The sequence below is a fragment of the Telopea speciosissima genome, chromosome 2, assembly GCF_018873765.1.
Source record: "Telopea speciosissima isolate NSW1024214 ecotype Mountain lineage chromosome 2, Tspe_v1, whole genome shotgun sequence".
In the NCBI taxonomy this organism is placed as follows: Eukaryota; Viridiplantae; Streptophyta; class Magnoliopsida; order Proteales; family Proteaceae; genus Telopea; species Telopea speciosissima.
Genome location: NC_057917.1, coordinates 51,460,666 through 51,480,996, shown reverse-complemented (window position 1 = coordinate 51,480,996; position 20,331 = coordinate 51,460,666). Strand labels below are relative to the sequence as shown.

Sequence of the window (20,331 nt, the reverse complement as noted above, 5' to 3'; positions counted from 1 at the left end):
TAGCAATATAATAATTGAAATTAAGCTTTCTTTTTGGTAAAAATTAAGCTTTCCTTTTAGGACTAAGTTTCCATCTACTCGGTTCACCTACCATCGTAGGGTTCCCAAACCCCTCCTAGGGTTTTAATATGTTCCAAAATATACCCTTTCCCGCTTTACAGTGAATTGGGCTCACATTCACCGTCGTATGGAGACATTGACCACCACACGCCCTTTTGACTTGACGTTAGATTTTTTTTTTTATGATCTCGAATTTTGGTTTTCCATTTTCTTTGTTTTTAATTCCATTCCTTTTGGACTATGACGCTATAAAATATGTTTTCATCTTTTTTGGGTAATACCGTAATAGGTATTACCACTTTAAATTTTAAAATCCTTCATCACCACAATACCGTAATGGGTATTACCACTTCCCGTAATCTTTTCATCCCACTTTATAACAATCTTTCCCTTTTTTAGTGGACTTCGCGGTTGTTTTCTTCAATGTGGTTTAAACAGTTTTTGACTTTTTGATAAATGAGGTTAGGGTAATTTTGAAAGTTTGCTTTTATTTTGGATGAGTATTAACTAATTTTAGAGATTAAGTAAATCTTTTTAAAATGTGATTTAAACAGTTTTTTACTTTTCAATAAATGAGGTTAAGGCAATTTTGGAAATTTACTTTTATTTTGGATGAGTACTAACTAATTTTGGGGATTAAGTAAATCTTTTCAAAATAAAAAATAAAAAATCTAAAATAAATTTAAAATCTACTTACCTTATAATTTCCGTTTTTATCCAGTGGATCTAAGAAATTATCCCCTTCTAGGAAAACCTTCCTCAATCCTTTTTTGGCCCTCGCACGTCAGCACTTCACACTCAGTTCGCATCGCAGAAATCGGAACAAGAAGAGCCCCCAGTTGCGGGGCAGACCGATAACAGTAAATTAAGCAATATCTTGAATCGATTCGCACTATCTCGTTGTTCTTACGTTACCTACGTACTTTCCTTGCAAACAGCACTTTCCCTTTCCCTTTCCCTTTACCTTTCCATTGCACGTATCTTAGCGGCCTTCGGTCTTGGTCGCTTTGTATCACATTTGACAATGCCGAAAAACATTCTAATCACCGGTGGTGCTGGGTACATTGGCAGCCACACTGTTCTTCAGCTATTGTTATGTGGATTTAAGGCCACCATTATTGATAATCTCGATAACTCTTCTGAGATCGCCGTTACAAGAGTTAAAGAACTCGCTGGTCAATTTGGAAGTAATCTCATCTTTTACAAGGTACGGAACAAATTCAATACTCTACTCTGTTCAAATGATTTTTTTTGTTTTTTTGTTTTTTTTAATTTTTTAATTTTTTTGTTCTGTTGGTTCCTAATGGAATTTCTAGGTTGTATTTTAGCATTTCAGATGTCTGGTATGTTTTCGGTTTGGGAATTCTTGTACACTTCTGAAGTTTTTGTATGATGGACATGCGCCGAATTCATGTTGTTACTTCTAGTCTTTTGTCAAATTTCTATATATTTAAGATATGGGATGGAATGGAATTGGAAGTTATACAAGGAGCTTCGCCATCTGGATGAGACCCGCCCTTGAATTTGCATAGTTCCCACTCTATGGCTGTTATCCGTGCCAGTATCATATCATGATGCTTTGGGGAGCATTTCCCCTGTTATTTTTATTACCCTGTTCAAAGATCCTTCTTTCTATAACCTTTATGTCAGTGGATTTATTTTCCAACTACTAATTCATCTCAATTGCACCAGTCATGTAATGCCCCAAATTACTAATACTCTGCTTCCTCCTCAGATTGACCTACGGAACAAACCAGCACTGGAGAAAATTTTTGCTTCAACAAAGTAAGGTTTCACTGTATCTGATAGAGATTCTCTTATTCTTCTTTGATCTTTTATTCATCTCTCTGTAAATTTGACTCTGGACAGTGAGAAGCACATACACATATGTTGAGTCTGTAACATTGGGCATTTATTTTGATGATTTGTGTCAAAAACTTCTGAAGCTTCTGATCAATTGTTTCAATTAGTCATTTTTCTGATATTGCTTTATTTACTGTTATCTTTTCTACCTATAGATGTAATGACCCACTCAAAGCATTTAAACTCTCTAGGCTGCAATTTGTATCCTTTAATCAGAGTTGGTACACATTCAATGAAGTTCTATTGAGCAGTTTTATTTTTGAACATATGAACAAAGATTGTAGAAACAAGACTAGTTGTTTTTACTCATACATAATGTTCTTTGTGGAGATGTGAGGAATCATATTGTATGATTCACATTAATATTTTCATTACCTTACTATTTTTCTTTTGTGCTATGCTTCCTAATCAAATAATTTCATCTATTTTCCTTCCACTGATGCTGCAGTTTTGATGCTGTTATTCACTTTGCTGGATTGAAAGCTGTTGGTGAGAGTGTTCGGAAGCCATTGCTTTACTATAATAATAACATTATTGGCACCATTAATCTCATAGAAGTCATGGGTGCACATGGGTGCAAAAAGGTAGTGCTTATTAATTTGAAATCAAGTTTTGGAAAGATTCAGCTAAAAACCACTGAACAAACTCAATTATTGGAGTTCTTAATACATAACATAATCCCAGATTTTTAGGGGTGGGGAGCACAAATCTATATATACAACTTTCAGCAGAATCTAGTGTCGAGTTAAATAGATCTTTGAATAGAATACCTGCAGTCTTTGATGCTTAATGTCCAAATTGTGATCTTTCAATCATTATCTAATCTTTGAAGTTCTTAAAATATGTCAGCTTGTCTTCTCATCATCTGCTACTGTGTATGGATGGCCGAAGGAGGTTCCATGTACAGAAGATTTTCCCATAGCAGCAACCAATCCATATGGCCGAACCAAGGTGTGTATTGGGTAATGTTGGTGCAGTGCCTGTAGGAACTTTAATAGACGCTGTTGTTGGGTGAGGCCTATATGTGCATGAGGAAAAGAGCAGGGAAAAAAGCATCCGATATCTGTCTCATTCTGCTTCTTTATCTGCTGATGTACTCATCATGCAGTTCTTGTCTGATCTTTTCTGCACAATTTCATCCTCTTTTCTCTAACAATCATCTGGTGATGTTGATTTTTGCAGCTTTTCATTGAAGAAATATGCTGTGATGTCTATCGTGCAGACTCTGAATGGAAAATCATATTACTTAGATACTTCAATCCAATTGGAGCTCATCCAAGTGGTCATATAGGTGAAGATCCCAATGGAATTCCAAATAATCTTATGCCTTTCGTCCAGCAAGTTGCTGTGGGCAGAAGACCTGCATTGACTGTATTTGGAAAGGACTATAAAACGAAGGATGGTACTGGGGTATGTTATATTTGCTTATTATTTCATTTGATCTATCAGAGGTAAATATTTATTTTATTTCATTTACTAGTCTACTTCTTGTTTGCATGAACTTCATACTGTTTATCCTAGATACAGCTGAAGGGATAAAATCTGCTCAACACCCCCCCCCAATGCATGCGCCTTAGGGTGGTTTAGTATACATTTTTTCAGATTCTCAGTAAGTTTTCATTTGAGATATGTATAATTCCAATCATAGGTGTCAAAGCAGCAAGGCGACCTCTAAGGTGGTGGAGGGGTGCCTGAGCGCTTAGGCGACAAGATGCCCATCTAGGCGTTGCCTAGGCGCCCAAGTTTTATTTTTTTTATTTCCCCTCTTTTTTAACATTATTTAGTATGCTACAATATGTACCTTATATCATAAAAAATCAACATTAAACCACATCAAGTCATAAAAAATCAATATTAAGCAATATCAAGTCATCAAAAATCAACATTAAGTCACATTAAGTAATCAAAAATCAATATTAAGCTACATAAAGTCATCAAAAATCAACATAGAACTAGAAGACAACAGAACTAAAGAAGCAAGCTATTGGAAGTTTGAGACAATCAAAACATACATTTGATTTATACTGTTCTTATAAAATATGATCTTATTAATAAGTAATTAAACTGCTCTCGATTTAGAAAAATGTTCTTGTTCTCTAAGAAGTTTGACTGATCAAATGATGTCATTTTTACGTAAGACTTTTTGTATTAGGTATAACAAGAAACCAGCTTTCCAACAAATCCAAGACTGCTTAAATATGATTTATATTGAAGGAATTATGTTCCGGTCAAACCTTATTTGGTGTGTGCAAATGCTGTCAAAATCGCTCTGAATGAAAATATTTTTTTAAATATCAAAACAAATGAATATTTTACCTCACTTTGGGTTTTTAGCAATGTTTTACCATATTAAGATATATGGAATTTTAAAATTTGAGAAAAAAACTCAGCATTAGAAAGTTGAAAATTTCACCTACCGCCAAAAATCCAATTTTTGTTCTTGAACCTGGGGGGGGGGGGGGTTGACTTTTTATCCTTTTGGAATTTATTTTTTAACTATTTTATTGGATTCAAATAGGGGGTATTTCCTTATTTATGAATAATATCTTAAGTAAATGAAATACAAATATAAAAACATTTACAAATATAAAAACATTTACTTATCATATATTTGGCATAAATAAATGCCAGAACCTGGTCCGATACCAATTAAACCAGTGCAAGGCGCCCTGCACTATGGCGGCAATTGCCTAGGCCCCTAGAGATCTGCCTGGACGCCTTGGCGATGCCTTGACTCCAATGGAGATACGTATAACTTTTACAAAATGAAAAAACAGCAAACGGTGGGCAGAAACATTGTCATTCTCTGTTGTGGAATGAATATTAAGCTAGGTTGGAGTAGGAGCTGTTACTTTTGTACCAATATTCTATAGTTCTCTAACCATGTCTGACGCAGTAGGAAGTATGGGGCCTAGATCTCATTCTAGCTCTAACGACCCTCGAATCCTCAAGGTAAAAAAAACCCTTGACGAAGAAAAATGCAACCAATGTGATTTATAAACTTTAAGATGTTGATTTGGATGGAAATCGAAGTAAGACAGGAAACAAAATAAGATAGAAAAATAAAATAGGAAAGTAGTATCCCTAAATTGCACGCAAAACTTCAGACCCGGTACAACCCTTAAACGTGCAAATTTGATCCCAAAACTTGTGGTCCAATTAATAAATTTTATTGGACAGCCTGTAGATAGAGCTGTTTCAAGGGCAAGGATCCATGTATCTGACCCCATTTAGTTGGGATAAGGCTGAGTAGATGATGTTGTTGTATTGGACAGCCTGTAGAGCAATGAGCCAATGACTACCATTTCTGAAAAGGTATTATGGCTCTGTAATTCCGTCCGAGGCAAAAGTTATGGCTCTCAGAAGTTGCGCTGGCAATTTAGTACTTTCGACCTGATCGGGTTAACTTTTGCTAGTCCAACCGATCCAGAAATTCTTCAGAAATCTTCTCTACATCAATGTTTCAACTATGAAGATTTGTTTCTTTGTTAGTAGTTTCATCTAGGTTGTTTTAATTTTATGAATAAAATTGTATTTTTGTACCATTTTTTATTTCATTACTTTATATAGTGATGCTGGTGTGGTTCATTCCTATATTTGGCTGCCTTTACATTCCCCTCCCCCCTATAAGTCCACTTTGGTTTCAGCATCAGTTACTGAAAGATCAAAGAAGCAGCAGGACATGGGGAAGGTGGTTGCTTATCTAAATTTTGGAAGATTGCAGTTGCAGTTACCATGGCATCCCTTGATATTATTTCTGCCCATTTCCTCTCAACCTTAAAGCAATCTTTGTTGCTAAGTGGAGTGAAGAAGTCCAGTAGCGGTATCTTTGTACTAGATGAAATGATGCTTTTAAATATTGATTGGTAGATGGGAACGAGGTTTGCCAAACCAAAAAGTTGCGTGTTTGGGGTAAAAAACATAAGGAGAAAAGTTCTCCGTGGGAGAGTGTGCCATCCACGCCCAGACACAATGGGGGGGTGAAATGACTGCCCTGCCCCCCCAAGATGCTTCTGCACCCCTCTCCCATTGGTCCCCGTGCATGTGCAGGGGCCACGCTCCCCCACAGAGAATGGTCTCCCAAAACATCAATATCTGCAGGATTTTCGGTTGAATCTCAAGCCTTCGGAGGATTAATTTTTGAATTTCTCCATAAATCTGTCTGTGCTCCACCTTATCTTTGTTTTCAGTCGTTCCATTACTGGTCTGGGATCTATTTCTGCTGCAACGTTATGCAGCGAGTGAAGTAGGATTTTCATCTGTTTGATGGCCTCTTTTGCTGCATTATTTGTTCTCTTGTAATCTTTTCCATCTTTTTATCATTTTATGTCCTTTCCTATTTTCTGTACATGTGGTATTGATATCTAGTCAAAATAAGCTTAAGTTTACTGCATCATATGTTTCCTGTTCTCCATATAAAATATGCTAACTTGATGCTCCTCCTTTTTAGGTACGTGATTATATTCATGTTGTTGACTTGTCAGATGGACATATTGCTGCCTTGCGAAAGCTATTTGACTCTAATATAGGTAGGTCTCTCTCTCTCGCTCTCTTTTTTACGCCACACCATGGTAACTCTGTCCTACATCTGTTTCTTTTAAAAAGTAATAGCTGATTTGCTCCAAGGTTTCTTAAAATTATTTCTAAGTTGTTTATAGTAATTATTATGGTCAATAATTGAATTTGAGGCTGAAATCTGACACACGGCCTACTTAGACCATTTTGTAGACATCCAATAGTTAGAATTAGTGAATTACCACATCACTCTTCCACATTGCAGAACAATGCACCCACTCACCAATTTTGTTTGTGGGTTGAAGACTACAAAAACTTTCAGCTTTGATAAGTGAACAATCCATGACACTAGCATAGGGGACAAAAGAGGCCCACAGGAAGCAACAATTAACAAAACAAAGACAGAAAGGAGATTACCCAACAGCAGCAATACGGATTCTTCACCAACCATTAGATCCCAATTGCCACTAAGTTCACTATGAGGCTCTTTTGAAATCATCAAAACAGAAAACCTGAAGAAAAGAGTGTCAAAGGCCCTTTCAGAAAGCCTGCAGCCGGAGAAATTAATTACAAAATCCTGCAATTATTCCCTAGAAGATTAATTGATTTTATCAATGGTGGATTTATTCTGCACTCGGAAAAACACAGAGGGCCAAAGATATTTACAAATCATAAATAGCACCTGCATGAGGCAGGAAGCATAAATAGAAAACTGCAACTAGTACTTTAGAGTGCATAATATCCTTGAGCTAAAACTATGAGTAATAGCATACTAGAACATTGGATGATATTCAGAATAGTGTGAGAAATAAGATGAAAATATAAAAGTAACTTTGAGTGGAGATCTTACAAAATCTCATATAAGCTAATAAAGTTATGGCAAAAGGTTCCTTGCACGGTCCTGTCCCCCCCTCTCACAAGAAGGGGTCGAAATGACAAATCCCACCCCCCTATTTGACGCATCATAACCCCCACCCCTCGCATGTGACCGTGCATGAAAACCTTCCCCTAAAGTTATTTTTTTTAGAAAGGATAGAAGTTTAATACACTTTGTTAAATGACGGGAATGTCTTAGTTGATTTGGACAGAACACAAAAAGGAGTTTTCTATCATTTTCCATCACTAATTAATGTTTTCAGTAAAAAGAATGCATTGTCATCTGAAATATTTGAAAGGGAAAAGGTCTCTGAGTGTCTCATCAGAATGAATTTCCTTTTTCGGGTGGGCAATCATTGATTGCCTACATTGACCATGCTTTATCATGCACACCTTCATACCCCCAGGAATAGCTTTCTGCCTTGAAAAGGCAAGTTGCAACTGCCTGAAATTATATATATATATATATATATATATGTTTTTTCTTTGGGGGGGGGGGGTTTAGGATGGAGGGGATGGTAAGCTAGCTTGAGGCAGACCCCACCTGCTATATTAATAGAAATGAATTTCTGGGAATGTATATGTATCCCATAGATGTATCCTCATTAGTATAAAACTTTCATAATGGAAGACACCTAAGCCCAATTTGATATCCATGATGGATGTACAGATAGCTATAATGAGAGAACGGAGAAAAAGCTATCTACAAGATAGCTAAAATGAGAGAAAGGTAGAGTAGGGATTTCGATCATGTTAGATGTATCAAAAGTGATGATGGTAGAGTACTAGTAATGGACGAGGACATTATGGAGAGATGTAAGGCATATTTCTACTTATGAAGACTTTTTTTTGGCTAATCGGGCACCAGAAGGCTGCATTACTCATCTTGACACTACATGGCATAGATATTATGCAAAATTAGGGTGTCTGAGGTAAAAGAAGCTTTAAGAAAGATGAAAGTTGTAGGCAAGGCTCCAGGCCCAGATGGGGTCCCAATAGAGGTGTAGAAGAGCTTAGGAATCTGTGGTTTATCTTGGCTAACTAAGCTGTTTAACAAGGTTATGAGTTCAAAGAAAATGCCAAATGAATGGAGGAGAAGCATTATGGTCTTGATTTATAAAAATAAAAGGGTTATTCGAAGTTACAATAATTATAAAGGCATAAAGCTAATAAGTCATACAATGAAGTTATAGGAGAGAGTTATTGAAACCCACTTGAGAAAGAAAACTACTATTTCGAAGAACCAATTTGGTTTTATGCCAGGAAGATCCACAATGAAAGCTATTTTCTTACTTAGGAGACTCATTGAACTTTTCTTATTTACCTTAGAACTTTTAAATTTATGTTTAAGTTTAAGTTCCTGTATTTTCCGCTCTCTTTATAATTACAGTTGTAATTTCGTCGCATTAATTATGTAGTTTAATAGTTGTAACTAACTTATTACTTTTATCGGCTTTATCACTGCTCTAAGCAGTGTTCTAGTCTGTCTCTATTACCTAATGTCTTTTATTTTCTTTAAAGCTTTTAATCCTAAAAGAGGTTTACTTATGGATCGGTAAACCTGAGATGCTGCTAACTGTGAGGGAGGTTCAGAGAACTTTGCTTTGATACCACGTTGTCACTCCCCACCCAGACTAACTCGGGTTATGTGACTGAATGTCCCAGACATTCCCAAAACCACCAGGATCTCAGTTCAGTGGCCTACCTCACAATTAAAAATCACAATGATCAATAAGGAAATCAGAGAACGCAGCGGAAGATCAAAATACTATTCTAAATATAAGTAACAGAATACTAATTGATAACATAAGTATTTACTTATCCAAACTGTTGATTTAAGCTCTACAATCTTTTATATATATAGGCATAATATCCAAATAAGTTAACCTACATAAAAGGAAAACTCACATGTTGATCAAAACATAACCCATCACCCAACACTTCAAGCAGTAGCCAATAAAGTACAACTAACATCATCGCGTACATCTTTATGCCCATCCTACTCCACATCCATCAACATCACGCCAGCTGCCATATCTAAAATAGAGGTATACCGAGGGATGAGCTTCACTAAGCCCAGCAAGGGAAAACATGCAAACAGATGCAAATAGCCCATGATGCATGTCTTAAAGCTAAGCATGCAACTAGCAACAGATCTAAGTCTCATGAGGTTTAAATGCTACTGTAGTAGGTATGATATTGTCAGTCCCGGAAACACACACAATACATCAGTCACCTGAGAATACCACTACTACGGTGAAGACCCGCCAGTTCCGGAATTACCCCAACGAACCCTTAATTCTAACCCTACTGTTTGTTCCCATTTCGGAAGTACTCTTTGGACCTAGGACAGTGAATGGCATTCCAGAATTACCCTTCAAACCTACCACGGGTTATCCAACACCTCACCCCTGTTGGCAAGGGTCGTCGCATTGGGTTTATGCTAGCCTAACCATATGCAGTTCTAACATGGATGTCATATGATTTAGCAGTAGATAGTATAGTAAAATCAGTTTCAGCATGTTTCTCAAACACTTTATTCATGAATCACAATAATATGCATATGCAATATGCAATGTAATTCTACAACATGCATTCATCTAATGCAAAAAGAAAAAGCTATAAAATCACATGTTTACACTTCTAGAATGATGAATGACAATTGCAGCAAGCATAAACAAAATTTAAAGAACAAACACTCTCAAAATAAGGTCAAATTCCCTTACATTGAGTTGGATGTTAGCACAAGTAGATGATCCAGCTCCTAATTAAAACCTCACCAAAAGGAGACTTACAGCCTAAGATAAATAGTACATAACATGTTTTAGGTGATGCAGAATGATCACCAAATAGGGCTTATTTCTTTAGAAATAGGCCTAGGGTTGGGTTATATATATGTTGGGCCTTTGTTCCCAAGGGTTTTTTATGTATTAGGCCACTTTAATGAGCCTAAACTAGGGGCATATAGGTTGCATACGGGATTAGCCCAATACTTAGTTTATTTTCCTATTTTTAGATTGAACCGGTTTAGAATTGGTTGCATCCAATTGGTTCAATTGGTCCAATTTAAGTGAAGTGTTCCTATTGGTCAATAGGTCCTTATATCCTATTGGCTAACATGGGATCTACTTTAAATTAGTTGTTTTTAAGTTAGATTCTCTTATTTTAAGTTAGTAGGGGTAGTTAGGATATTTTACTGTTTTAAATTAGTAATTTGATTGTAATTAGATCTCTTCCACGATTTTAAGTGAAGAGGAGGTTAGAATGTATTAGGATTTGGCCTTAGGCCTTTATTATAAATAAAGTGGATCGTGGGAGGCTCCCCCACATTGAGATTTGAATAAAAAAAAAAAAAAGACTTTCTGCTGCTGGCCAAGTGCTACTGCTGCTGCTCCTTGGAGTGTTGCCTTGTGGATCTATCAAGGACGAAGGACGGGTGGATTTCCTGTGACTCCTTACGCCGTGACGGCTGGGAGGTTCTCTTTGTGAAGGTGGTTCTATCCTTCAATAGTAATTTGCTGCCGTGGATATATGCTGTAAGTCTACATTTAAATATCTGTTTCCATTCTTCTTTCCCCCCATTCGATCCCTCTTGATTTTCTATTTGAATTTTTAAAACCCTAGATCATCTAAGTCTTACCCAGCCATTATCCTACATCTGTTTCACACCAAAATCAGATCACAGCATCCCCATACCAATCCCTCCACTCAACCAGACCTGCAGCCCATTCTAATCTGTCCAAACCCTAAAATCCCCCAACTCCATTAAACCCCCAAAACCCTAAATTTCCAGATTCAGCAATTCTAACCATCAAAACCCTTCCCTATTTGGTCGAACCTTCCCCTCCCTATTTAGTAAACTCGATCCCATTAAAAACCCTAGTTTTGGTTGTTTTTCCTAATTCTAAAACCCGAAACCCTAACCCTAACCCTAATTCTGCAGGAATTTAAAACTGATTCAAATTCAGATATTTTTATATCATAGTGACCCCCTAGACCTGCAGATTAAAACCATATAAACCCCATTCCCAAATTCCCATCCTAAACCCTAATTTTGCCCTAAAACAGCCCCTAATTAGCCCCAAACAGCAGGCTTGACCAGAACTTGATTTTATTTGGCTCCTAGTAGGATTATCTCCTATTCTAGGACTACATTAACTTGGTATCAAAGCCATGGAACAGCATGGTAATCAAGTAGTAAATCCATCAGCAGATCCTATGGCTGCTATGTTGGAATTGTTCCAGAAATTTGCTGTTGAACAAAGGGCTGCATATGAAGCCATCCTGGATAGGTTGCAACGATTAGGAGAACAAAGAGTCACCCCTGCCAAAGATTACAGGGATAGACTTAGAGGTTCCAGAGAAGACACAGACAGGTATAGAGAACATATATTTTCATTGCCAAAGGAAGTTGAAAATAAATCTGAAGTGGCAGTGAATTGTGATGAAAAGAAAGAGACAACCCCTATAGCTTCAAAGATGGACAATCAACATGTAGAAGACCCTACTGAAGTGGTCAATGTCGAAGAAATCAAAGAAGACAAAGCGGAAACAGCAGAAGATGAAGAGGTGGTTGAGAACACTCCACAGGAAGGCAAGGACCTTCAAGATGCTGTTCTTGAAGAGATGAAGCTTGGGTCTCATACATTAGATGAGAAGGTTGCTAACGCTGAAGGCTCTATGGACGAGACATTGATAGTTGCTGCTGATTTAGAAAGCGAACACATAGAGTTTGTTCTACCACCATGGTTCTTCGAAGAGAAAGCTCCACGCCTTGGAGATTTTATCCCCAATGTTCCTGCTTCACCGGAATTCTATTTGGGGATGGTCAAAGTTGCTGGTCACATGTTGATTCCCCCTCATCACTACAAAATTCGAGGACGAATTTGACGAATTTTTTCAAGTTGATGCAGAATGATCATTAGGCCCTGTAATAAGCCTAGGTCAAAGCTGTAAACAATTGGGACCAAAGCAGGGACAACAGGGAAGGACCAGATTCAGACCAGCCCAGGGACCGGACGACCGCAGAGGTCACAGACTCTGAATCCGGTAGGTGTTGTAGAGCCTGGTTTTGAGACCCAACTTCATGGATCTTGACATGCACGATTCTAAAATCACAAAATGGCTTGAAGGGAGTAAAGAACATAGTATTTGGGTCAAATCAACCCAAATGCATGTTGGGTTTAAGGTCTTTACAACCATTTGCTTGAACTCCTAAGCTTAGGCTGAGATGGGTTATAAACTCAGCTGAAACCAAGAAGAAAGGGAGAAAATAGGCAGATCAGAATGGGTTTGATGGCCGACCAAGATATAAGATGGAGAAGATGGTAGCACCCAACCGATTTGGTCCTTCCCAGAGCATCTCTCTCCAAGAGCCAAGTTCTCCAAGTTTCCTCTCCTTTCTCTTCTTCTTCTCCAAAGCAAAACCAGAATTGTGTTTAAGTTAGAATGAATTCTAAAGCTAAGTCTTCTTTATATAGATAAGGCTACTAAGGTCCATTTGGTTTTGGCCATATTAGAATTAGTTTGTAAAATCTAATTCTTCCAAATGTTTAAATGATAATTAACCCATGAAGGACTTATAATTAAGTCCCGAGAGTGTTATCCCGCGATATAAATGAGAGCCCGGTGGTGATGGTATGCGGGCAGCTCAACCCAGACAGGGTATGTGGGTCCCGTAGGTGAAAATTATGCAAATAATACATTAGTTTTATTTAATCATTACTAACGGGTTCTTACCTATGATTCGGCCCAAGAGGTTGACAGGTTTGCATATGCTCCACCCAGCAGACTTTACGAGCAAAACTTATATGCGAGGTCCCGTCCGATTCCTCAAGTTCCAAAATAATTACGTCGGCCGATTCTTCAGAATCCATCATTGGGAAATTGGAAGGTTGGTTCGAATCCTCAGCCGATAAAGCCCACAACATTGAGGCATACATGGTTATTGAACCAGAACATGAAATCACACAAGTTCAAATAGGCTCAGTTTAGAGGTGGGTGTCACAGTAGTCACTGGAGATGATATGGCTGAGATAGATAAACTGAAAATCTACTTGGTTAAACAGTTTGAAATCAAAGATTTGGGTCCCTTAAAGTATTTCTTTGGCATTGAAGTATCAAGGACCGAGAGAGGAATCAACATATGTCAACGAAAGTTTGTGCTTGATTTACTGACAGAGACAGGGATGTTAGGCTGCAAACCAGCAAGTTCTCCTATTGAGCTGAATCACAAACTAAGAGAAGATTTGTGCCCTTCTCTTGTTGATGCAGGAAAGTACCAAAGGCTTGTGGGAAAGCTTATTTACCTCTCTATGACCCGCCCTGATATCTCTTATGCTGTGGGAGTGGTGAGCCAATTCATGCATGCCCCCAAGAGTGGCCATTTTGATGCTGTGTATCGCATTCTTAGATATTTGAAGTCTTCTCCAGGGAAAGGACTGTTGTATGCAAGACACAATCACTTGAGAGTAGAAGGCTTCACTGATGCCGAGTGGGTTGGATCCATTACAGGTAGGAGATCTACCTCAGGCTATTGTACCTTTGTGGGAGGTAATTTGGTTACATGGAGAAGCAAAAAACAGCATGTTGTAGCCAGATCTAGTGCAGAGGCAAAATTTAGAGCTATGGCTCATGGAGTGTGTGAACTCACATGGTTGAAAAGGCTTGTTCAAGAACTGGGATTTGACACTGAAGGCCCTATGAGACTCTACTGTGATAACAAGGCAGCCATTAGTATTGCCCATAATCCAGTGCAACATGACAGGACCAAGCACATTGAAGTGGATCGACACTTTATCAAGGAAAAGATAGACTCAGGTTGCATTCGTACTCCTTTTGTGAAAACTGGTGACCAACTAGCGGATATCTTCACTAAGGCTCTGACCTCTATTCTGTTTGGTACTCTCTGTGCAAGCTGGGAATGCATGGCATTTATTCTCCAACTTGAGGGGGAGTGTTAGTGTTGTTAGAACTCATGTGATAAGGGTAGTTTGGGAACTAGTCTTATATCTAGTTGCCGTATTGTGTATTTTCTATTTTTTTACCTTTCTTATCCTTTACCTCCCTAGGGAGGTGTATGTAATATTCTTAAAGTCTATTAATGAAGTAATATAGGTGTGGAGAGCTCTCTATCACACACAACTTATTCCACCGAAATACACTCTTCTTCTTCTTCTTCTTTCTTCTCCAACATCTCCTTCCTTTCTCTCTTGCTTCCCTAATCCAAATCCCAATTAAAAGATGGCTAGAGAATGAGCTGATGATTCTGGTTTGTCCAGAAAAATGGTTTTATGGTTCATTTTGAACCAATTCAATCTCTGGTCCACCATTTAGACCGTGTGAGATATTTGTTTAGCAATATGGTGGAAGTTTCAACTGGCATGATGAGGTAGAAATTTCAGCTACCAAATGTCCTTCCAATGGGAAATTTCTGGGCAGCTGAGCTATGGTTTTCCCTCCCAAATGAGGAGCTGAATAGGTTTTTTCTTTCCAAAATGTTGGTTGCTTGGTGCCCATAGTTCAAAAACTCGTCTCATTTCAGTGTCTTGACCAGGTCGAGACAACCAAACCTCAAAATTTCATTGAAACATTGTATTTTTTTTCTAAGTTTGCTTGACCATTTTGGGGTGCAAAAGGCCAAAATGACCGAAATGAGCAAAATACTGAAACGAAATGACAGAATTAACTGAAAATTCGACAAAACGGTGCATTTTTTTAGACACAGTTTTTTAACTATGTTGGTGCCCAAGTTATTAAGTATTTTAAATTTCAAATGAAAAAATATGGAAAAAATATAAGGAATTGATGCAGATTTATCACCAAATTGGGATCCTTTACTTAGGAATCAGTCTAGGGTTGGGTTATATACATGTTGGGCCTTTGTCCCATGGGTTTTCAATGTAATAGGTCACTTTTATGGACCTAAAGTATGGGAAATAGGGTTGCATACGTGATTAGTTTTAGTTCCATATTTAGTTTTATTTTGATGTAATAGTCATGTGACTGCTTAAGAGGTCACGTGAACCCTTTTTTAATTTGAATTAATTTATTAAGTCATGTGACTTGTAAGTTTTCATGTGATAACTTAATTGTCACATCCTAGAATCGGCTAGGCTAGTTAGTAGGCACATGACCCTTTTAATTGTTGGCTATGTAATAGAAATAGGCTAAGGGGGCTTCTTAGTCTCCTAGGTTGAATAGGAGTATGGCCTTTGTGGCCTTATAAATAAAAGCTAATTTCATGGGGCTCCTTTTTACCTCACAATTTTGAATTAAACTCTTGAGCTGTTGCTGCCACCATAGTTGTCACGGCGTCACTGCAATCCAAGTCGGTGGAGGGGTGTCTGATTGATATATCGACACGTCGCCCGCGATCATGTTGACCATGGCAGAATTGAAATTAAATCCAAAGTTGAATTGCAAAGTTGAATGGCAAACTAGTAGATAAATCAAGATTTATAAAAGCAATGGCAGAATTTTAATTAATCTGAAGTTGTAAAGGAGTGGCAGAACTGTAATTTAATGGAGTTAAAGAGAAAAGTGAATGGGCTAAACAAAATAGCAATAGAGAATATAGGGGGTTTTGTATAAATAATATAAGTTGTCCTTGCAATTTTAAAGACCTAATGTCTTCTTCAACCTTACAATAACACGATAGAAAGAGGGACAAAGAGGCGGTGAACTAGAGTAGTTCCAGCAGAGGAAACTCCTTCTTATGAAGACAATTCTCCCTGCAATTTCTAGAACAAAATCGCAGCACCAAGGTCTGCAGATCCCAACGAGAAAAAGGCCCAAAATTCTGTTGGCAACCGAATGGTAAGATCTGAAAACAGATCTGGTGGATGTCTTAGTTGCAGGTTACTTCGAAAAATTGAATCTCACAGAAAGAGAGACTTCTGGATATGAAACTTCCAGGTATGGATAGCCCAAGAGAAAAGAACTTATGGATCAAATCTAAGAACCAGTCGATGTTTGTGTAAGGAACCTATGATGGCTTTCCAGAATCTGGTAGTACTGCCCAGAAAGAAAAAATTCAGAAACCAAGGCTAAAATAGGAGATTAGGGGAAACAGGGAGTGGGTCTAAGGTTGGGGAAGAAACAAAAAATTAAAGAAGAAGCAATCGAAGAGGGAAAGAGAGACAGGAAGAAGAAATCGAAGAGGGAAAGAGAGACAGGACACCATGGCATAGGTCGATATGCGCATTCCTCCAGCGCCAGGACGCCATGGCGACGCCATGACAACTATGGCTGCCACTTGTCTTCTCTAAGGAGAACTGTCTTGTGTTTGATCAAGGCTGGTGGGATTGGTGTGTTTGATCCAATCGGCACCTTGCGATGTGAAGCCCGGGTGATTCGATCAAGCTCTCTTTGTTTTTCAACATTGTTCAAGTTCTGATTTTTCTAGGATCTTTCATTCAAACAAGCTGCTGTCCAAGTACTGCTTCAACAACTAGTTAGTTTGAATCATCCCAAACCCTAGCCTTTCTTTTTCTAATCTTCTAAACATCCAAACTCTAGAATCCCCTCCATCTCTTAACCTATTTTCCACACTCCGCTCACTGCCCAGGTCAATCCAGCCATAGAAACAGCCCCATAATTGGATCAAGATCTCCCCTCACCCTATAGGAAACTCGATCCAAGTTGCGGCCCAATCTGACCAGTCAAACCCTAAAACATCCACATAGTTCCCTTCTTTCAAACCCTAACCCTAGACTCCAAACCTGCTGCCGATTCTGTTTAGCAGGCTTAAACTTGTTAAAAACCTTAACGAGACCTTCACTGGAAGACTCCCCTACATCATCTAACCCTAAACCCCCTTAAACCTTAACCCCAAAACAGCTAGTTTAGCCTATTTGAACCCTAAAGCTATTCAGCTTTTGATATCAGATCCTGGATTGGTTCCTAGTTTGATTATTCAAACTTAGGACTACATTACTTCTCCATCCTTATCTCTGTATAGCTGGTCTTTGATTTCGTCAGTTTGTCATGGAAAATTTATAGGACTGTCATACAACCGGCTATGATGTATGATGCGGAATGTTGGGCAGTTAAGAAAAGTCATATAGATAAACTAAGTGTAGCGAAGGTGAGGATGTCAAGATGGATGTGTGGCAAAACTAGGAAGGATTGAGTATGGAATGACTATACTAGAGCTGAGTTGGGAGAAGCCCCAATTCATGGTAAGCTACACGAGAGTCATTTGAGGTGGCATGGCCATGTCCAATGGAGGCTTTGGGATGCTCCAGTATGGAAGAGTGATTTGATTCAGATTGAAGAGACTAAAAGAGCCAGTGGCGGGCCTAGATTAACCATATGAGATATGGTGAGGAAAGACATGCATAGCTTAGGACTCGTATCTTGTATGACGTCGAATAGAGCTGATTGGAGAGCAAGGATCCTTGTGGTCAACCCCATTTTGTTGGGATAAGGCGTTGTTGGTTTTGTGGGATGTACAGAAAATGATGTAAGGTTGGACACTATTTATTTCTCTCAATGTGTTTCTGAATTGATAAATCTTCCTAAGTTTGAATGTACTTTTTATCTTTTCAGTAACAGTCTGAGCAAGCAACCAAAAAGAGAAGTAAAATCTGGGCCACCGTGAACATAAATCTTTGTTTAGTAGGTATAACACAACTTGATGTGTGCTGTGTTCTGAGGACCTCAAAAAAGGGTTCTCCCTTTCTTTCTCAGATGCATGAATGTACGAACCATTCTGTTATGTCAACAGGTGTAAACCACTAATAAATTTATCATATGATACAACCACACATCACTTGACTATTACAGACCTTTCAATATTTATCGGTCAAAACAGCAAAGTTTCAGGATCCATGACCAGAGAGGGGTTTTGTTAAGCGAGCTACAGACCTAATGTTGATTGGATCCTCTTTTTTCCTGGCTTGGGATCAGCAGTTCACATATCACCAGAGTTGCAACATTTTCCAAGCAATTTATCAACTTTTTCTGACCTAAGATAATAAGCTCATTAGCTTGGTCTTACTTCTGTCAAGAAAGAAGAGGACTTGCATCTCCAAGCTTAGCTCAGACGTAGCTCACTTCTTTTTGGGTGTGAAGCATTGCCAGTAAACCATTTTGGCAAGGAAAGACACGGAGATACAGATATTGTAAACCGAAGAGGAAACTAGAAGTAAAATCAAGAGAAGAAATGCTTAAGTTAAGCTAAAAGTAAAATTTCCGGAACATTCGACTTTCCTTCATGCATTGGATAAACTGTTAAGCCTTATGCCGTTTAACTTAGTAGTAAAATTATTGTAAGACATAGCATTATCTGCCTTTTGTGAACTACAAATTGAATGTAAAGATAGAGTGGCCTTGCCTCTGATGGAGCCTGCTAATGTTTCAGGTTGTGAAGTCTATAATTTAGGAACTGGAAAGGGAACATCTGTGTTGGAGATGGTTGCTGCATTTGAGAAGGCTTCTGGAAAGGTACCTAGTAAAGATAATTTTACCTTATTTATCATAAAAAGAAAAGAAATTTTTCCTTCCTATTGAAGACTTATTTTTGTTTCTACATTTTTTTTTCATCCTGACAAATAAACACAATGCTGTATATTCACTTGTTTGAATTCGATTTTTTCCCCTTTTGATGGATTAGTTTTCACAATTCTGTGGACTCATTTATTTGACTTCGATTTTTCTCCTTCCTGATGGATTAGGTTTTTTTTTTTTTATCATGTTTTCACATGATTTTCTGCTTTTTGTTGGTTCTGATAAGAAATCCTTTTCGCCTTTTAGAAAATCCCACTGGTTATGGCTGAGCGACGACCTGGTGATACTGAGACAGTTTATGCATCTACGAAGAAGGCAGAGCTTGAGCTAAACTGGAAGTAAGTCTCAAGATCCATGCTGATACTGATAAATTTTAGTCAAAAATTCATTTATGTGTTGGATACTGAACATATAGATTTGAGGAAGTTGGACATCCAGTGTTTGGGTTGGTCTCCTTGTTAAAAACATAGTCTAAAATTTAAACTCTTAAAGTCAAACTGAATAGAGGATTTTAACCATCGTAGTAATACATTAGGTTGACATTTGAGCTGGCCTACTGGGTGGACTATCCAGTAATTTGTGGGCCACATGGATATGTTTCTATGCTCAACTGTGAACCTGGATTCTTTTCACCACATGTAGATGTCTTTATTCTGGTTTCAGCATCTAACTCATCAATAACGGATTCCTTGCAGAGCAAAGTATGGGATTGATGAGATGTGTCGGGATCAATGGAACTGGGCCAACAAGAACCCCTATGGTTATGGAGGTCCAGACTCTGCAATTTGATCAGAATTGGTTGTGCACCTCTACATTTAACTCATCGGTACATAAATGGCAGCTTAACAATGTTCTGACATTGTAGCAACCCTACCCCGTAGTCTGACCTCTGCATCCTGTAGTTCTTTTCCTCCCTTCTACCCCCCCCCCACTTTCCTGTACCTGTACCTGTGGTTTGAGTAGCAGGCATTTATGATACCAGCTTCATCTATATCCTGATGTTGGAATAATGTGGTGATGAGATTCACTCCATTTTTTGCTACTGTAAAGTTTTTTCTGTGATCATGTCAGTTATTCAGATGGATAAGGGAAATTTCAGATAAGACTCTGCCAGGTGTATCTTCTGTTATTGCACCCCCCCCCCCTCCCCCCAAATTTGATCGGTGGCATCTTTGATCACTTGATGTGGATTTGGCATCTTTGTTCACTTGATGTTGATTTATAGTGATCAATCCTAAGAACAGCCATGCTAGCTACTTCTGCTCTGATGATTAAAAGTGCTTTATCTGATTGGTATGGGGTGACAACCGTTGGTAGTCTTGATGTTCCTTCTTTACAGGGATTCTTTAAAGTGCTGCTGAACTGATTTTACCCGCCAGGCTCCGTCTGGTTGCAACAGAATTAGTAAATTTGCATTTACTACGAGAATTATACATGTTCCTGTATTTTTAGATACTAAAAAAAAACGAATTTATATCCATATGTTTTCAAAGAGTCAGAAAAATA

The 20,331-nt window shown here is 38.2% G+C and overlaps 1 protein-coding gene across 1 annotated transcript; it reads left to right on the top strand.

Annotated features, from left to right (window-relative positions):
• The first annotated feature begins 1,057 nt into the window (after window positions 1–1,057).
• LOC122652260 (UDP-glucose 4-epimerase GEPI48-like) lies at window positions 1,058–19,877 on the top strand. The gene is made up of 9 exons (XM_043845951.1): window positions 1,058–1,267; window positions 1,796–1,845; window positions 2,372–2,507; window positions 2,773–2,874; window positions 3,106–3,333; window positions 6,374–6,452; window positions 18,680–18,762; window positions 19,072–19,163; window positions 19,521–19,877. Exons 1-9 carry the CDS (start codon window positions 1,085–1,087, stop codon window positions 19,612–19,614), a joined length of 1,047 nt encoding a protein of 348 aa, XP_043701886.1. The 5' UTR covers window positions 1,058–1,084; the 3' UTR covers window positions 19,615–19,877.
• The last annotated feature ends 454 nt before the right edge of the window (window positions 19,878–20,331 follow it).